The 20,792-nt window shown below is 36.4% G+C and overlaps 1 protein-coding gene across 2 annotated transcripts in view; it reads left to right on the top strand.

The window, feature by feature from the left end:
• The window catches only part of ANTXR2 (ANTXR cell adhesion molecule 2), a 244,108-nt gene that overhangs the window by 121,823 nt on the left and 101,493 nt on the right, over positions 1-20,792 (top strand). For both annotated transcript variants that reach the window (XM_060299537.2, XM_030877975.3), the window contains exon 11: positions 13,267-13,345. In XM_060299537.2, coding sequence (XP_060155520.1) covers positions 13,267-13,345 — 79 coding nt within the window. The remainder of the gene's footprint in view (positions 1-13,266; positions 13,346-20,792) is intronic.

Genomic DNA, 20,792 nt, shown 5'->3' with positions numbered 1-20,792 from the left:
AAAATGCAATATACGTGTTCTATCCAACACTGAATTTGTTTTCTCTAGAATTTGCCTTGGGGCACAGTCTCCTTTTTAAGAGACTGCCATAGATACTGCTGGTAATCTTTAGTGATTTGTAGATTGGCTAAATACTCAGAAGATGTGATTTCTAAAAATCGTATAAGACATAATAAATATCAAGCACGAGAAAAAATCATTTGTTTGCTTTTTGACATTAATATTTCACCTCCAAGCAAGCTGAGAATGTTTTGGAAAGCGATCTGTCTAAAATAATTACTTTTGCTTCTTTTTTGTCTATCAAGTACATGACACCACTGAGGCAAAATATGTGAAGATTTTATTTATTAATGTATCGGACATTTGGCAACATCATTATTTGTTCTACTAAGTATGTTGCAAGTAATTTGGACCTTTCCTTTGCCTTGAATTTCCTTCAGATACTTTTGTAGGCGATGAGCTCTCTTATGAGATTGGATTAAAATCAACACAACTGAAACAGTTTAGCCTTGTAAGGTGACTGTGCTTAATATGTTTGTCTAATTAGCTTTTGGCTAAGGATTCAAAACCATTAAGTAGCTAGTTAGCCTATGTTTCAAATAAACACATCTTGCCCAACAATGAATGAAAGTTTTTCCTGTGTGAGGGTGACAGATGTGGTGATGGTTCCCCCTGTCCTCTCACTTAAATAATTAACAGCATTCTGGTGAAGTAACCCTAGACAGACAGCCTCAAAGCCAGATGCACAGTCTCAGAGCTGGAGCCATGGACATGTGTCTCGTCTCATTAGTGTGCTCTATCAGTTCCTTTCTCATCTTTATGTTACTTCCTGAATTACATTTTCTTTGAGGATTATTCCTTTAAAAATCCAGGGCTCGTGAATTTTGGTTTGAAAGAGGCTTAACATGAAGATGTTTTACTTGGAGATGGGAACTAAGAATGTAGCAGAGTAGCTAGGACATAGGTTTGCATTTGGAAATTGATGTCATGGAGTAAACAAAAGTTAAAGCTATCTGGGCAAATCTTATCCAGGTTTATCATTGCTTAGCATTGTTGGAATGGGTCTTTGGAGTCCTTTCTTTGAGAGACATCTCTATGTATTAAATTTCTTTATCTGGTATAGAATTTTAGACTAAAATGAACATATTTTTAGTTTTTAAACAGAAAGAATGTAAAGGTGAGATTGTTCTTTCTGAGATTGTTCTTTCCTATTTTTTTTCATTGGACACAATTTAATTTAAAAATGTCATATGGTTAAACAAATTGTCTTACCTAGAAAAATCTGTAGATTGTTTGGGAGTTAATTTCTGCCAGTGGTTCATTTGATCCAAAATGTCTTAAGTTTGAGTAGGAAGGACTCTGTGAAGCTCTGCAGATCCTACCCTTTTGAGGGCAGTGGCCTCCTGGTGTAATGTGCAGGTGTCACCCGTTCTTGCAAAATGGGCTTATTCTCTGACCCTTGTTTAGGAAGACATCAACAATAGCACAGCTGCTCTGCAATAGTTGAGATCTCAGACCTGTAATTTGGCAAGAAGAACAGAGCAAATTGGGTAAATATACATAAACACATTGTGAAGAAAGAAAAACAGAACAGAATGAACCAGAGCCTGATCCTACAGCTTGTTTGATAGATTTAAGGAGGCATATGGTATAGTTAAATGTGCTTTCAAAAACATTGGCCAGAATCTTCTGGCAAATATGAAATAAATATCTAAATCAGATGAAACTGATAGTATTAGTTCCCTTAAAAGGCAGTGTGGAAAGACAGTTGACAGAGGGTTTAAGTAAGAAGTGGTGGGACATCAGTGTATGTGGAAATTTTTAAGCATCTGATACTGAAGGATCACTGAGATGCATGTGTGGCAGACTTGGGGTTAGAGCCTGACTTGGTAATGGAATCTTATTTTCCTCAGTGTTGTGATTTTTTAAAATATAATTCATCTTGCCTGGAATAAATTAATTCCATTTCCCTTTCTTGGTTTGACAAATTCTGCCTTTAGCACAGCTTCTCACATGAACAGTTAAAAGAAATATATATATACCTATATATGTATGGTTATGTGAATTTATTTTATCAATTTGTTTTTTTTGAGAGGGAGACATGATTTTTTTTTATTAGAAAAATTTTTTTTTATTAAAAAAATTCTTTAAAAAACTAAAACACTGAGGTGATGAATTGGTCGTCAACAGATGACTTGGTGGATGAGGCTGCTTTGGCTGCACTGATCTCCCACTTCCTCCCTTGTTCAGGGTCCATGTCAAAGCAGCGCCATAGCTGCAGGGCCCCCATCTGGGCTCATGGTTGGACTGAGGACCTGAACTGTGTGACCTTTGAGCTCAGTCACCTTGGTTCGGTACTTACAAATAGCAAGCTGGTTCTGGGCAAAGCCATGACCTGAGATGAACTCCTTGTAGTGAGGGGACCAGAGGATGGAGCACACTTGGAAGCATCCACAGCACTCAGGCCCCATAGTAGACATTCTAGATGTGAATGTGTCAATCACTGGGTCTCCTTCTAGTTGCCAGGACCTTGGTCTGTCAGGGACACCAAGCTACAGCCTTGATAGCCCCTTGACACTGGGTGAATGTCTTCAGGGGAACCCAGCCACCCATTCCAGGAGCACTAGGCCACATGATGACCAAATATTGTCCATCTGTACACCTACACAATCCCCAATTCCATTATCTTAGTATCAGGTAATGCAACCATAACTTTATTCTTTCTTCTCTTCCTTATGAGGAATGAGACTGGATTTATTTATTTTTTAAATCATGGACACCAGGACATTTGTTATATCTTTATTTTGAATATAAACATTAGAATCTTGGTGAGATTGGTTAAGGCTGAGGAGCCTCTCAGTTTTTATATTTCTCTGTACCCCTCCCCCAATGGTGGAACATTTATGTATTCATTCACACAGTGTATTGCTTTCTGATTATACCTATAAATGTGATAAGTTCACCTAATCTGCATTGCATCTCCATCCTAAATTATTATATTCAGTTCTAGAAATTGTCTCTTAAGAGGAACAATAGTTAATTCGAGTACGTCTAGGGTGGCCAACAAAATCTTGCCAAGTGTGAAAATACTGAATTAAAATACTGAAAAAGACACGATTCAGGTGTGACACATCGGCTATCCAAATGTCAGGTCTGTCATGTGAAAAGATAGATTTGAGTTATTCTTTATTGCTCCAAGAACAAGAGAAAGAAAGAGTGGAAGGTAAAAGAAGGCACATTTCAGCTCAATATAAGAAAGATTTTTGTAAAAATTGGAATCATTTAGTGAGTGTTTTGGTAACTAAAGGTGTTCAAAGAGGGACAGCTATGTGATGATATGGAAGATATTCCTTAAATATGTATTTAAATCCTATTATATATCTGCTTTTAAATTTTATATTATTAAAGTTTTTACTATTACTAAAATATTTGACTTTTTTGGATGAAAGGCACTAAAAATTGAGTGATCATTTTGAAGCATCTTTTTAGTATTTAAAAAGATACACAATGCAGTTAAAATGGGGTTATTTTCAGTATAATGCTGAAAATATTTACAATAAAGGTGTAGGTGTGATGTCCAGTACAATTCTGATACAGCTTTTTTTTTCTTCTGAAATCTAGCAATCTTCCTGACTGCAGTGCTTGTTTTAGTTATATACATATATTGAGTATCTCAAAAAGAAATTATTTTATTCAATTATTTTATCCTTTTACCCCTTTGAAGAAAATATCCTTAAACAAAACATTAATTTATATATATATATATATTCATAACTAGAAGTAGAGTTTTTATTCACAAATATGAAACCTTATTTTCACCTCATAATTTATTATGCATAAAGCTAACTTTTAAAAAGCTCTGCAGAGTATTAAATAGTAGCACTTGATTTCAAAATATCTTAAGTCACCATAATTTTAATAGCTTTTTGAGTAGTTGCCAGTTTAATTTTCAGTATGTGCAAATTGGAGGTAAATTATTTATTACTTCCAGCAAATGTCTTTCACAATTTTATTTAATTTTTTCATCTTTTTAAATGGATCATAAAATGGCAGTCTTTTATTGGACATCCATAAAGTCAGCAGCAAATAAATACTTTGCAAATAGGTTGCTATGATTGAAATGTCAACCATATTTTCTGCAATATGAAATTTCCTCAGATCAGAGTAGCCCTAACATATGGCAATGAGCTGTTCTCCTGTTCTGGAATTGTCTTACATCTTTAAACATTAAATTAAAGCACTGTGACCATTAGGACTTTGAATTTTATTTACTTAGTTATATATCAGAATACTATTTAATAATTTCTCATGTGGAATGAATTTAGTACCCTTGAATTTAGTTTTATCACTATTTTTTTTTTTTTTTTGCCGTACGCGGGCCTCTCACTGTTGTGGCCTCTCACTGTTGTGGCCTCTCCTGTTGCCGAGCAACAGGCTCTGGACGCGCAGGCTCAGCGGCCATGGCTCACGGGCCCAGCCGCTCCGCAGCATGTGGGATCTTCCTGGACCGGGGCATGAACCCGTGTCCCCTGCATCGACAGGTGGACTCTCAACCACTGCGCCACCAGGGAAGCCCTAGTTTTATCACTATTAATTGAGGACCAATTGACATTAAAATGCACTTCAAGCAGTCTTTTTGTTAAGTTGTTCAGGTTTCTTCTATCCTCCTACTTAAATGGTCTGAGGATGGAGCAAAGAGCCGTTGAACATATTTGTAAGCAATTCTAAACAATGTAGAACCAACTTATAGAAAAGGGAGTTGAAGGAGTCCTCAGTTCTGAGCCTCGCCTTCCCTGACCACCCAGAATTATCTGCACTGTGGGCCAGTCTTGTCTCAGAAGAAGGTCTTTCCTTGTCTTTCACGACTTCATAGTCTCACCTCCGGTACTGTTTCGTCTCCAGTGTTACCTCCGGCTCCTCTTCTTACAGTTCCTAGTCAGTTTTCACCATGGCTGGATTCCTGACCCATAAACTCACCTTCTCTAAGCCTTCCTTTTCTTGCTATGAGTTCCAAACCTCCAGACAAGATCTTTCCCTTAGCTTGAAACCAACCAAGTGTCCACTATCCAAATGTCAGCTCATTAACTTGGATTTCCCTTAGGCAAATTAAACCTGAAGTTCCCAAATTAAACTCATGTACTTCTGTTCAAACCTGTTCCTTTCATGTTTCCTGTGTAAGATTACCCACCTTCCTGTGCAAAACACAAACTTTGAAGCCATCTTTAACTACTCTTTCTTCCTCACCTCCTACATCCTATAAATGTCCAAGTCCTTTTTAATCTAACTGCTTAATACCTCTCAATTTTCATTTCAGATTACCCTCATTGACACTATTTGGTTCAGTTCTACTTTGGTCCTTATTTGAAATTCACTGAGAAATTCTTAAAAAAAATTTTTTTTAATTGAGGTAACATTGGTTTATAACATTATATAAGCTTCATGTATACAAATATTAAGTTTTGACTTCTGTATACACTACAGTATGCTCACCACCAAAAGTCTAGTTTCCATCTGTCAGCATACAGTTGACCCCCTTTACCCATTTTGCCCTCCGGCTCTTCCCCTCTGGTAGCCATCAATTTGTTCTCTGTATCTAGGCGCTTGTTTTTGTTTTGTTTTGTTTCTTTGTTTTTATATTTCACATATGAATGAAATCGTACATATTTGTCTTTCTCCATCTGACTTATTTCACTTAGTACCCTCAAGGTCCATCCATGTTGTCACAAATGTCAAGATTCCATTTTTTTATGGTTGAGTAGTATTCCATTGTACATAGATACTACGTCTTCTTTAGCCGTTCATCCATCAGTGGGCACTTACGTTGCTGCTTCTATATCTTGGCAATTGTAAATAATGCTGCAGTGAACATCAGGGTGCATATATCTTTTTGAATTGGTGTTTTTGTATTCTTCAGATAACTACCCAGAAGTGGAATAACTGGATCATATGGTAGTTCCATTCTTAATTTTGGGGGGAACCTCCATCCTGTTTTTCATAGGTGCACCAATTTCCATTCCTACCAACAGTGAAATACACTATGACATTGTTAACTGGTCCTCTACTGTAGAAATTTACTCTTCCAATCCATGCTCTACGATGCAACAAGTGATATTTGTAAAACACAATTCTGACCATATTTCTGCCTGGCTTAAAAACTCATAAGACTAATTCTAAATATCTAAATATGGCATCCTGGGTTCTTCATTATCCTTCTCCTACTCTCCTTTTCAGCCTCAAGCCATATATTCTCACTCTCACATTCTGTGTTGATGCTATATTGAATGGCTTTTATTCCTTGACTGTTCTGTGCCTTTCTTATCTTCCAGCTTGTCAAATAGTGCTCCATCTTCTTGGGTCCCTTTTTAATCTCTTTTCCTAACTAATTCTTGATCATCCTTTAGGATTCATCATAGAGGTGACTTCCTGCAGGAAATCTTTGTTGATGCCCCCGTGCAAGGCTCAGTCGGTTGTAACTCCCACATGATCCTCTAGTACCTTTGTGCTTATACCTATTTTAGTTAATATCACATTTTATTGTAATTGTTCATGTGGCTTCCTTTCAATTACATTGTAATGCTGTGTTTCATTTGTTATTGCAGCCCTATTACCAAGCACAGCCTAGGTTGGCCTGTTGTAGGCAATTTATAAATATTGGAGTAATAGACTGAGTGATTGATTGAACTTACTGGCCAACATTCAGAAACCAATTTGGAGCACAGTTTTAAGTGTTAGGTTCAAGCACACAGCTCAACATAGTTGCAGTGCTGGGTTTTATCAAGATAACATTTTGTAACAGGAAGGAAATAGCTTTGAAAATTTTCTTTACATGAACTTGCATGCCATTATATGTTATACTAGGCATTTTTGGAACAATTTAGCTCTCTCTATTTTTATATGGAATTAAGTAGAAGAGAAATTCTTCAAAGTAAACAAAAAAGTATTAGGCAATTATTTCTTTGCTGCAATACATTCTTCTATATTATCTGTGCTGTTTTTTAATTTGGATCTAAAATGTTTATATAAAAGTACCTTGATAGCTGAATAATTTTTTTAGACAAATAGTCAGATGTTACAGTAATTTATAGAGTACCCGCTGTGTTCCAGGCACTGTGTTGGACATTTTATGTACATTATTTTATCAAGCTCTCCTCCCCAAAGCAACTCTGAAATAGGTACAGTTATCCCCCTTTTACACATTGAAGAATGCAAGATTGAGAGGGTAGTGACTAGGGTTCAAACCTATAACTCCTGATTCCCCAACACGTGGGCTGAATCTATTATCCCCTTTTTCAATTTTATTTTATTCTTGGGACAGATAAAGATAAACTCTTTACTCACCTCTCCTTTATGGAATTATGTGAAAACAATATGGCTTTAATACATTTTTGCCCATAATAAAGTTTCTGTAACTGAGAGTATGAGTTCTACTGTCCTAAATATACTAACCAGCAATAAAAGTTATATAGCAATCAGAATGAGAAATCCATAGATACTAGCGCAAGTTACATAAAATATGACAAAACATGATATACGTATATTGGAGTCTTGGGGCAAAGAAAGGTCAAGGTATTGAGTCTGGGTTAGAGGGTGAGATGGGTTTTATCAATCTGTTTGCCAGCAATGGAGTAGCAGACTTTGGACAAAAGTATCAGCTCATAGCAGTGCCAGTATCATACCAATAATTTCAAAATTTTTTCTAAAGAAACAACAAAATTTAAAAGCAGAAATAACTTTTAGAGTGTGTTTTCATGTTTGCAACACTTCTGAAAAAATTTCCTAGCAAATATATATACATATAAAAATATACACATATGTTCACAAATAAATATCATATAGTAAATGCCATTATAACTTTGAGAAATATGTGAATATAGTAAGAAATTGGAAGAGTGATACTGGAGAAGTGAGACAAAGCTCTCGCCAGTGAGTGAAATTTAGATGTAAGACCCTAAAGCACTTATTGAGAATTAAGGTGGTATGCAGTAGAAGTGAAAGCACTTTGACTACAGAGACAGAGAAGTCCAATATTTGGGTAAGTTACCTTTTTAAGCTTCAGGTCCTTTATTTGGAAAATGGAGATAATGCTATAGCCGCCCTCAGTGGGTTGTTGTGAGAATTAAGTGAGAAGATGTGTTAATGTGTTTAGCTAATAGTAAGGAATCGGGGCTTCCCTAGTGGCGCAGTGGTTGGGAATCCGCCTGCCGATGCAGGGGACACGGGTTCGTGCCCCGGTCCGGGAGGATCCCACATGCCGCGGAGCGGCTGGGCCCGTGAGCCATGGCCGCTGGGCCTGCGCGTCCGGAGCCTGTAACTCCACTGTGGGAGAGGCCACAGCAGTGAGAGGCCCGCGTACTGCAAAAAAAAACAAAAACAAAAACAAAACATAGTAAGGAATCGATAAACACTGTTATTATGAGTACTGTTGTTTCTGGTAGTGGTTTGATCGTGCTACTACTGCTCTCAGGAAGGTGAATATTATATTGTTTCAACTGAATCCATGTGTCAGAAGAATCATCCGGTGGCTTTCCATGTCTGTGGAGACTAACTCAGTTTGATCAGACACCAGCTACATTATACTAGACTGAGATTTTAAGAATAATGTGCAAATTGGTTTGGTTGCCTACAAGACCTCATCAGCATGCTATGGGAAACTATAGAAAAGAGTGAATTTTGTTATAAAATACATCTTCTGTTCTTATTCCATTTGGATAAGCATTAAATGTTTCCTTCATTAATTAGAGAACTGGTTCATTTCTGGTGAGTTCTACGTGCCAGATTATAAACAACTTTGGTCAATGTCTACTGATCCCTTTAAAGTTGAATCAATAAGATTACCTGCAACAATCATACATTATTATGAATCCAGTAAACTTCCCCCACAAACCAAAACCATGCTTTCTGGTACATGCTTTAAAGTGGAGGAATTAGGATCTAGGAAACATTATTTTTGGATTGAACTATGCTTAATCTTCCAAAAAAACAAAGCAAAACAAGGCACTGAGTTCTGCAGAAAAAGCAAGTAGGTTTAAGTTTTCTTTCTTAAATAAGCCACTTGGCATTCTGTGTTGGAATAGTTCAGAAGTTTAGTTAATTTGATATAAGTACCCCAAGTTCTTGTTCTTTTCTGGATTTAGCTAAACTTTTTTTTTTTTAACAAAATGTTTTAAAGGGAATATTTTACAAGGAATATTTTTAATAGGAGTAATCCTGAATTTTGAAGAAGAGTTCAGCTAGAAGTTTGCTAGTCCTGTCTTTCCTAGGGGTTCTAGCCCTGTAAGAATCCAAACTAAATATCACATTGAGGGAAAAATACACATTAAGAACTTTCATTTCTTCAAGCCTGTGTGGTATGATGGAAAGAATTCAGAATTTGTGAGAATCCTAGCTTTACCACTTTGGGCAAGGTAATTAACATTTTGGGACCTATGTACCCCAGCTGTAAAACTGTGAAACTACTTACTTTAAGAGTTCTTTTAAGAATTAGATGAGATAATATCCATAAAGTGTCCAGGATAGCATCTGGCCCATGGTAGGGACTGAATAATATTTCTCATCTCCTCTCCCTAGCATCATTACTGAAAATCTTACCAGTGGCTTGAGATTGCTTCCGTTTTATCCTAACTCTCAATAGCTAATAGTATTTGGCACACAACTCAAGGCATAGAGAAGAAATCGTCTAAATTTAGAGTAATTAAGGCAAAGTTTCTGGCTTTTAATTCTTGGAATTTAGAATATTTTGTGAGCATTGGAGCATGGTGTTCTATAGAAGCTAGATTAACAAAATGCTGCCTACTGCTTCCACATTAATAAATGGATAGCTTTGTTTTGTTGGTATACTGATTATTCTGTGGTAATATACTTCATAAACTCTTTTGGAAAAGAGCTGTTTCCTCAATACTTTAAAAACTCCTTGTCATCTTTTTCTCTTTGATATCTTCTTAGAGCTATGAAAAAAAAATCACCTACTGATCCCAAATGATAAATTATTAGAATCTGAATCAATGAAATTGTAAATATTTTAATTGTATTATTAGTTGAAATCATATTTTCAGAATGAGAGCTATATTTCTTAGCAATGGACAAAAATTATTCTCCTTTTGTTCTACCTTTGTCAGGATATTTTAAAATCCTGAACATTTACAACAAATGCCTACAAATATGTAAATTGCATTCCTTTTTTTTTTCATTTAGTTTACTCTGTCTTTCATGATCACTTTCTCTATATTTTATCTTTCAATGGTTTGTTATTTCCATTTTTTAAAAAAATTTATTTTATTGAAGTATAGTTGATTTACAATATTGTGTTAGTTTCTGGTGTATAGAAAAGTGATTCAGTTATACATATATACATTATTTTCCATATTCTTTTCCATTATGGTTTATCACAGGATATTGAATATAGTTCCCTGTGCTATACATTAAGACCTTATTGTTTATCCATTTTATATATAATAGTTTGCATCTTGTAATAACTATTTTTTTAATATCTTTATTGGAGTATAATTGCTTTACAATGTTGTGTTAGTTTCTGCTGTAAAACAGAGTGAATCAGCTATATGTATACACATATCCCCATACCCCCTCCCTCTTGAGCCTCCCTCCCACCTTCCCTATCCCACCCCTTTAGGTCATCACAAAGCATTGAGATGATCTCCCTGTGCTGTGTAGCAGCTTCCCACTAACCATGCATTTTACATTTGGTAGTGTATATATGTCAATGCTACTCTCTCGCTTTGTCCCAGCTTCCCCTTCCCCTCTCTGTGTCCTCAACTCCATTCTCTACATCTATGTTTTTATTCCTGCCCTGCCACCAGGTTCATCAGTACCGTTTGTTTTAGATCCCATATATATGTGTTAGCATATGGTATTTGTTTTTCTCTTTCTGACTTACTTCACTCTGTATGACAGACTCTAGGTCCATCCACCTCACTACAAATAACTCAATTTTGTTTCTTTTTATGGCTGAGTAATATTCCATTGTACATATGTGCCACATCTTCTTTCTCCATTCATCTGTTAATGGACACTTAGGTTGCTTCCATGTCCTGGCTATTGTAAATAGAGCTGCAATGAACATTGTGGTACCTGACTCTTTTTGAGTTATGGTTTTCTCAGGGTATATGCCTAGTAGTGGGATGCTGGCTCGTATGGTAGTTCTATTTTTAGTTTTTTAAGGAACCTCCATACTGTTCTCCATAGTGGCTGTATCAATTTACATTCCCACCAACAGTGCAAGAGCTTCCCTTTTCTCCACGCCCTCTCCAGCATTTATTGTTTGTAGATTTTTTGATGATGGCCATTCTGACTGGTGTGAGGTGATACCTCATTATGGTTTTGATTTTCATTTCTCTAATGATTAGTGATGTTGAGCATCCTTTCATATGTTTGTGGGCAATCTATATCTTCTTTGGAGAAATCTCTGTTTAGGTCTTCTGCCCATTTTTGGATTGGGTTGTTTGTTTTTTTGGTATTGATCTGCATGAGCTGCTTGTATATTTTGGAGATTAATTCTTTGTCAGTTGCTTCATTTGCAAATATTTTCCCCCATTCTGAAGGTTGTCCTTTCATCTTGTTTATGGTTTCCTTTGCTGTGCTAAAGATTTTAAGTTTCATTAGTTCCCGTTTGTTTATTTTTGATTTTATTTCCATTTCTCTAGGAGGTGGATCAAAAAGGATCCTGCTTTGATTTGTCTCATAGAGTGTTCTGCCTATGTTTTCCTCTAAGAGTTTTATAGTTTCTGGCCTTATATTTAGGTCTTTAATTCCATTTTGAGCTTATTTTTGTGTATGTGTTAGGGAGTGTTCTAATTTCATTCTTTTATATGTAGCTGTCCAGTTTTCCCAGCACCACTTATTGAAGAGGCTGTCTTTTCTCCAATGTATATTCTTGCCTCCTTTGTCAAAGATAAGGTGACCATATGTGCATGGGTTTATCTCTGGGTTTTCTATCTTGTTCCAGTGATCTGTATTTCTCTTTTTGTGCCAGTACCATACTGTCTTGATTACCGTAGCTTTGTAGTATAGTCTGAAGTCTGGAGCTTTGTAGTATAGTCTGAAGTCTGGGAACCTGATTCCTCCAGCTCCGTTTTTCTTTCTCAAGGTTGCTTTGGCTATTCAGGGTATCTTGTGTTTCCATACACATTGGAAATTTTTTTGCTCTAGTTCTGTGAAAAATGCCATTGGTAATTTGATAGGGATTGCACTGAATCTGTAGATTGCTCTGGGTAGTATAGTCATTTTCACAATGTTGATTCTTCTCATCCAAGAACATGGTATATCTGTCCATCTGTTTGTATCATCTTTGATTTCTTTCATCAGTGTCTTATAATTTTCTGTATACAGGTCTTTTGCCTTCTTAGGTAGATTTATTCCTAGGTATTTTATCCTTTTTGTTGCAGTGGCAAATCTGTTCCCTTAATTTGTCTTTCTGATTTTTCATCATTAGTGTATAGGAATCCAAGAGATTTCTCTGCATTAACTTTGTATTCTCCTACTTTACCAAATTCATTTATTAGTTCTAGTAGCTTTCTGGTGGCCTCTTTAGGATTCTCTATGTATAGTATCATGTCATCTGCAAACAGTGACTGTTTTAATCCTTTTCCAATTTGTATTCCTTTTATTTCTTTTTCTTCTCTGATTGCCATGGCTAAAACTTCCAAAACTATGTTGAATAATACTGGTAAGAGTGGGCACCCTTGTCTTGTTCCTGATCTTAGAGGAAATGCTTTCAGTTTTTCACCATTGAGAATGATGTTGGCTGTGGGTTTGTCATATATGCCTTTTATTATGTTGAGGTAACTTCCCTCTATGCCCAGTTTCTATTTCCATTTTTATATTCTTAAATAATGATCTTGTGATAATGGTAATGTCTAGAGACAGGGAAAAGCTGAGTCGGATGGAAGTATTTTCCCCATTTTAGGTTTTTATGAACATGAAACAATCTCAGCATTTTTCTGGATTAAGGAATTTTTTAATTTAATTCTTTTCCTAAAAATGTATTACTTTAAACTGGAAAAATGACAACAACAGGAATTTCTTCATGTTTCTATTGACATTAATGCTTCTTTTAGGAACAATTAGATCACTTAAGGAATTTGCCTCTGGCTACTAGAACTAAGAAAGAAAAACGCTAAGATAACCGATCAAATGCTTTGACTTTTAAAGTAGACTCTCTGGCTAATTCTGAATAATTTAAGGAAAGAAAAATTTTCCACAAAACTCCAGTTTTTAATTACTCTTAATTATTGTTTCTGCATTTTCTTTCAGAACTCTTGATGTTTCAGTGAGCTTTAATGGAGGAAATTCTGTCATCTCAGGCTCACTAATAGTCACAGCCACAGAATGTGTAAGTCACTGTTCACATAAAGTTACTTTTTAAAAAATAACTCTCTCCAGAAATAATTTATGGACCTTCAATATTGTTGCATCCTACAGTAAAGAAAGTACAAATAGTAACACTGGAGACCACTACAAGAAAATGTTTGTATAGAAGTTATTGTAGGTTGTTTTGTTTTTTCCTTTAGTCTCCTTTAAAGGGATTTTAAAGAGTATACATTATATTTTGATATTTATAAAATTGAAGTCATATTTAAATATTAAAATAAGGTAGGAAAATGATTTCCAAATGAAACATTTTTTTCTTAAAACATTAACTATGTAAAGGAAATAATGTCTTTCTGTTAATGAAGGTTGCATTATAGTATCTAAGACATTTATCATGTTTTTTAAATTATTAGTGCATCTTAATGAGTGAGCTTATTATTTTGTCCCTTTTAATGTTGGTGCTTTCTCAAGAGTAAGGAACTTGATTCTGAGAACTTTATAATATCTTGGTTTGAAACTACACTGAAACTATAATTTAGTTAAGATGGTTGATTTGCATTACCTAAGATGCAACATTTGGATATATAAGTTCCATTGATAAGAGAGTGTTTTCCTTATAGTTAATTTTTTTGGTTTATCTTGACATTAGATTGTTGAACATGAAAACACAAAGCACTAAAAGGAACTGATCACATGGCTGATATTCTTATGAGTGCATTTTCTTTGTTAAAAATATATAAATCAATGCAAAAAAAAAAAGTCCTCCCCTTCAAAAGACCAAAATCCCAAACCTAAACATTTTCTCACATCTCATGATTTTTTTTTTAACATCTTTATTGGAGTATAAAGGCTTTACAATGGTATGTTAGTTTCTGCTATATAACAAAGTGAACCAGCTATACATATACATATATCCCCATATCTCCTCCCTCTTGCATCTCCCTCCCACCCTCCCTATCCCACCTCTCTAGGTGGACACAAAGTACAGAGCTGATCTCCCTGTGCTATGCAGCTGCTACCCTCTAGCTATCTATTTTACATTTGGTAGTGTATATATGACCATGCCACTCTCTCACTTCATCCCAGCTTACCCTTTCCCACCCCGTGTCCTCAAGTCCATTCTCTACCTCTGAGTCTTTATTCCTGTCCTGCCCCTAGGTTTGTCAGAACCATTTTTTTTTTTTTAGATCCCATATATATGTGTTAGCATATGGTACTTATTTTTCTCTTTCTGACTTACTTCACACTGTATGACAGTCTCTAAATCCATCCACCTCACTACAAATAACTCAAATTCGTTTCTTTTTATGGATGAGTAACATTCCATTGTATATATGTGCCATATCTTCTTTATCCATTCATCTGTCAATGGACACTTAGGTTGCTTCCATGTCCTGGCTATTGTAAATAGTGCTGCAATGAACATTCTGGTACATGACTCTTTTTGAATTATGGTTTCCTCAGGGTATATGCCCAGTAGTGGGATTGCTGGATCATATGGTAGTTCTATTTTTAGTTTTTTAAGGAACCTCCATATTGTTCTCCATAATGACTGTATCAATTTACATTCCCACTAACAATGCAAGCGGGTTCCCATTTCTCCACACCCTCTCCAGCATTTATTGTTTGTATACTTTTTGATGTTGGCCATTCTGACCAGTGTGAGGTAATACATCATTGTAGATTTGATTTGCATTTCTCTAATGATTAGTGATGTTGAGCATCATTTCATGGGTTTGTTGGCAATCTTTGGAGAAATGTCGATTTAGATCTTCCACCCATTGTTGGATTGGGTTGTTTGCTTTTTTTGATATTGAGCTGCATGAGCTGCTTGTATATTTTGGAGATTAATCCTTTGTCAGTTGCTTCATTTGCAAATATTTTCTCCCATTCTGAAGCTTGTCTTTTCCTCTTGTTTATGGTTTCCTTTGTTGTGCAAAAGATTTTAAGTTTGATTAGTTCCCATTTGTTTATTTTTGTTTTTATTTCCATTTCTCTAGGAGGTGGGTCATAAAGGACCTTGCTGTGATTTATCTTATAGAATGTTCTGCCTAGGTTTCCCTCTAAGAGTTTTATAGTGCCTGGCCTTACATTTCGGTCTTTAATCCGTTTGGAGTTTATTTTTGTGTATGGTGTTAGAGAGTGTTCTAATTTCATTCTTTTACATGTAGCTGTCCAGTTTTCCCAGCACCACTTATTGAAGAGGCTGTCTTTTCTCCACTGTATATTCTTGCCTCCTTTGTCAAAGATAAGGTGACCATATGTGCATGGGTTTATCTCTGGGCTTTCTATCTTGTTCCATTGATCTATATTTTTGTTTTTGTGCCAGTACTGTACTGTCTTGATGATTGTAGCTTTATAGTATAGTCTGAAGTCAGGGAGCCTGAATCCTCCAGTTCCATTTTTCGTTCTCAAGACTGCTTTGGCTATTTGGGGTCTTTTATGTTTCCACACAAATTGTGAAAATTTTTGTTGTAGTCCTATGAAAAACGCCAGTGGTAGTTTGATAGGGATTGCATTGAATCTGTAGATTGCTTTGGGTAGTAGAGTCATTTTCACAATGTTGATTCTTCCAATCCAAGAACATGGTATATCGCTCCATCTGTTTGTATCATCTTTAATTTCTTTCATCAGTGTCTTATAGTTTTCTGCATACAGGTCGTTTGTCTTCTTAGGTAGATTTATTCCTAGGTATTTTATTCTTTTTGTTGCAGTGGTAAATGAGAGTGTTTCTTTAACTTCTCTTTCAGATTTTTCATCATTAGTGTATAGGAATGCAGATTTCTGTGCATCAATTTTGTATCCTGCTCCTTTACCAAATTCATTGATTAGCTCTAGTAGTTTTCTGGTAGCATCTTTAGGATTCTCTATATATAGTGTCATGTCATCTGCAAACAATGACAGTTTTACTTCTTTTATGATTTGGATTCCTTTTATTTCTTTTCTTCTCTGATTGCTGTGGCTAAAGCTTCCAAAACTATGTTGAATAATAGTTGTGAGAGTGGGCAACCTTCTCTACTTCCTGGTCTTAGTGGAAAAGGTTTCAGTTTTTAACCATTGAGAATGATGTTGTCTGTGGGCTTGTCATATATGACCTTTATTATGTTGAGGTAAGTTCCCTCTATGTCTACTTTCTGGAGGGTTTTAAATCATAAATGGATGTTGAATTTTGTTGAAAGTTTTTTGTGAATCTCTTGAGATGATCATATGGTTTTTATCCTTCAATTTGTTAATATGGTGTATCACATTGATTGATTTGCATATATTGAAGAATTCTTGCATTCCTGGGATAAACCCCACTTGATCATGGTGTATGATCCTTTTAATGTGCTGTTGGATTCTGTTTGCTAGTATTTTGTTGAGGAGTTTTGCATCTGTGTTCATCAGTGATATTGGTCTGTAGTTTTCTTTCTTTGTGTCATCTTTGGTTTTGATATCAGGGTGATGGTGGCCTCGTAGAATGAGTTTGGGAGTGCTCTGCTGTCTGCTATATTTTGGAAGAGTTTGAGAAGGATAGGTGTTAGCTCTTCTCTAAATGTTTAATAGAATTCGCTGTGAACTCATCTGGTCCTGGGCTTTTGTTGGAAGATTTTCAATAACAGTTTCAATTTCAGTGCTTGTGATTGGTCTGTTTATATTTTCTATTTCTTCCTGGTTCAGTCTTGGAAGGTTGTGCTTTTCTAAGAATTTGTCCATTTCTTCCAGTTTGTCCATTTTATTGGCATGTAGTTGGTTGTAGTAATCTCTCATGATCCTTTGTATTTCTGCAGTATCAGTTGTTACTTCTCCTTTTTCATTTCTAATTCTATTGATTTGAGTCTTCTCCGTTTTTTTCTTGATGAGTCTGGCTAATGGTTTATCAATTTTGTTTATCTTCTTAAAAAACCAGCTTTTAGTTTTATTGATCTTTACTATCTTTTCTGTCATTTCATTTTCATTTATTTCTGCTCTGATCTTTGCTGCTATCTTTGGGGCTTTTTTGTTCTTCTTTCTCTAATTGCTTTAGGTGTAAGGTTAGTTTGTTTATTTGAGTTGTTTCTTGAGGTAAGATTGTATTGGTATAAACTTACCATTTAGAACTGCTTTTGCTGCATCCCATAGGTTTTGGGTCATCTTGTTTTCTCTGTCATTTGTTTCTAGGTATTTTTTGATCCCCTCTTTGACTTCTTCAGTGATCTCTTGGATATTTGGTAGTGTATTGTTTAGGCTCCATGTGTTTGTATTTTTTATAGTTTTTTACCTGTAATTGATATCTTGTCTCATAGTGTTGTGGTCGGAAAACATACTTGATATGATTTCAACTTTCTTAAATTTACAAAGGCTTGATTTGTGACCCAAGATATGATCTATACTGGAGAATATTCCATGAGCACTTGAGAAGAAAGTGTAATTTGCTGTCTTCAAATGAAATGTCGTATAAATATCAATTAAATCTATCTGTTCTACTGTGTCATTTAAAGCTTGTGTTTTCGTATTAATTTTCAGTATGGATGATCTGTCCATCAGTGTAAGTGAGGTGATAAAGTCCCCCACTATTACTGTGTTACTGTCGATTTCCTCTTTTATATGTGTTAGCATTTGCCTTATGTATTGAGGTGCTCCTATGTTGGGTGCATATAGATTTATAATTGTTATATCTTCTTCTTGGATTGATCCCTTGATCATTATGTAGTGTCCTTCTTTGTCTCTTATAATACTCTTTATTTTAAAGTCTATTCTTTCTGATATGAGAATTGCTACTCCAGCTTTCTTTTGATTTCGATTTGCATGGAATATCTTTTTCCATCCCCTCACTTTCAGTCTGTATGTGTCCCTAGGTCTGAAATGGGTCTCTTTTAAACAGCATATATATGGGTCTTGTTTTTGTATCCATTCAGCCAGTCTTTGTCTTTTGGTTGGAGCAGTTAATCCATTTACATTTAAGGTAGTTATTGATATGTATGTTCCTATTACCATTTTCTTAATTGTTCTGGGTTTGTTATTGTAAGTCTTTTCCTCCTCTTGTGTTTCCTGCCTAGAGAAGTTCCTTTAGCATTTGTTGTAAAGCTGGTTTGGTGGTGCTGAATTCTCTTAGCTTTTGCTTGTCTGTAAAGCTTTTAATTTCTCCATCAAATCTGAATGAGATCCTTGCTGGGTAGAGTAATCTTGATTGTAGGTTTTCCCTTTCATCACTTTAAATATGTCCTGCCACTCCCTTCTGGCTTGCAGAGTTTCTGCTGAAAGATCAGCTGTTAACATTATGGGGATTCCCTTATATGTTATTTGTTGCTTTTCCCTTGCTGCTTTTAATATTTTTTCTTTGTATTTAATGTCTAATAGTTTTATTAATACGTGTCTTGGTGTGTTTCTCCTTGGATTTATCCTGTATGGGACTCTCTGCACTTCCTGGACTTGATTGAATATTTCCTTTCCCATCTTAGGGAAGTTTTCAACTATAATCTTCAACTATTTTCTCAGTCTCTCTTTTTTCTCTTTTTCTTCTGGGACCCCTGTAATTCGAATGCTGGTGAGTTAAATGTTGTCCCAGAGGTCTCTGAGACTGTCCTCAATTCTTTTCATTCTTTTTCTTTATTTTGCTCTACTGTAATTATTTTCACTGTTTTATCTTCCAGGTCACTTATCTGTTCTTCTGCCTCAGTTATTCTGCTAATGGTTCCTTCTAGAGAATTTTAAATTTCATTTTTTGTGTTGTTCATCCTTGTTTGTTTGCTCTTTAGTTCTTCTAGTTCCTTGGGAAATGTTTCTTGTATTTTCTCCATTCTATTTCCAAGATTTTGGATCATCTTTACTATCATTGCTCTGTATTCTTTTTCAGGTAGACAGCCTATTTCCTCTTCATTTGTTTGGTCTGGTGGGTTTTTACCTGCTTCTTCATTTGCTGTGTATTTATATGTCTTCTCGTTTTGCTTAACTTACTGTGTTTGGGGTCTCCTTTTTGCAGGCTGCAGGTTCATAGTTCCTGTTGTTTATGTTGTCTGCTTCCCGTGGCTATGGCTGGTTCAGTGGGTTGTGTAGGCTTCCTGGTGAAGGGGACTGGTGCCTGTGTTGTGGTGGATGAGGCTGGATCTTGTCTTTCTGGTGGGCAGGACTGCATCCGGTGGTGTGTTTTGGGGTGTCTGTGACCTTAGTATGATTTTAGGCAGCCTCTCTGCTAATGGGTGTGGTTGTGTTCCTGTCTTTCTAATTGTGTGTCATGCGGTGTCCAGCATTGTAGCTTGCCGGTCGTTGAGTGGAGCTGGGTCTTAGCGTGGACATGGAGATCTCTGGGAGAGCTTTCTCTGTTTGGTATTATGTGGGGCCAGGAGGTCTCTAGTGGACCAATGTTCTGAACTTGGCTCTGTCACCTCAGAGGCTCAGGCCTGACACCTGGCCAGAGCACCAAGATCCTGTTAGCCACACGGTTCAGAAGAAAAGGTAGAAAAACAAAGAAAGAGGGCTTCCCTGGTGGCACAGTGGTTGGGAGTCCGCCTGCCGACGCAGGGGACATGGGTTCGTGCCCCGGTCCAGGAAGATCCCACATGCCGTGGAGCAGCTGGCCCCGTGAGCCATGGCCACTGAGCCTGTGTGTCCGGAGCCTGTGCTCTGCAGCGGGAGAGGTCACAGCAGTGAGAGGCCCATGTACTGCAAAAAAAAGAAAGAAAGAAAGAAAAACTATAAAATAAAGTTATTGAAATAAAAAATTATTAAAAGTAAAAATAAAAAATAATTAAAAAAAGAAAGAAGAGAGCAACTAAACGAAAAAACAATTCCACCAATGATAACAAGCACTAAAAACTATTCTAAAAAATAAACAAAAAACCCCTCAAAAAATGGACAGACAGAACCCTAAGATAAATGACAAAAGCAAATCTACACAGACAAAATCACAAAGAAGCATACATATACATACTCACAAAAAAATAAAAAGGAAAAAATATATATATATATTTAAAAAAAGAGAGAGAACAACCAAATTAATAAACAAATCTTCCAGTGATAATAATGTCTAAATAAAAAACTAAGATAAAGATAACACCAGAAACAAATTAGATGCAGAAAGCAAACCCCGAGTCTACAGTTGCTCCCAAAGTCCACCTTCTCAATTTGGGACGATTCGTTGTCTATTCAGGTATTCCACAGATGCAGGCTACATCTCGTTGATTGTGGAGATTTAATCCGCTGCTCCTGAGGCTGCTGGGAGAGATTTCCCTTTCTCTTCTTTGTTCTCACAGCTCCTGGGGTTCAGCTCGGGATTTGGACCCGCCTCTGCGTGTAGGTCACCTGAGGTCATCTGTTCTTCGCCCAGACAGGACGGGGTTAAAGTAGCAGCTGATTCTGGGGCTCTGGCTCACTGAGGCTGGGGAGAGGGAGGGGTACGGTTGCGGGGCGAGCTTGCGGTGGCAGAAGCCGGCGTGACGTTGCACCAGCCTGAGGCGCGTCGTGCGTTCTCCCGGGGAAGTTGTCCCTGGATCCCGGGACCCTGGCAGTGG

Source organism: Globicephala melas, chromosome 5, assembly GCF_963455315.2.
Source record: "Globicephala melas chromosome 5, mGloMel1.2, whole genome shotgun sequence".
Lineage (NCBI taxonomy): Eukaryota > Metazoa > Chordata > Mammalia > Artiodactyla > Delphinidae > Globicephala > Globicephala melas.
The sequence above is the reverse complement of the archived record's forward strand: the minus strand, read 5'-3'. Positions and strand labels throughout refer to the sequence as shown.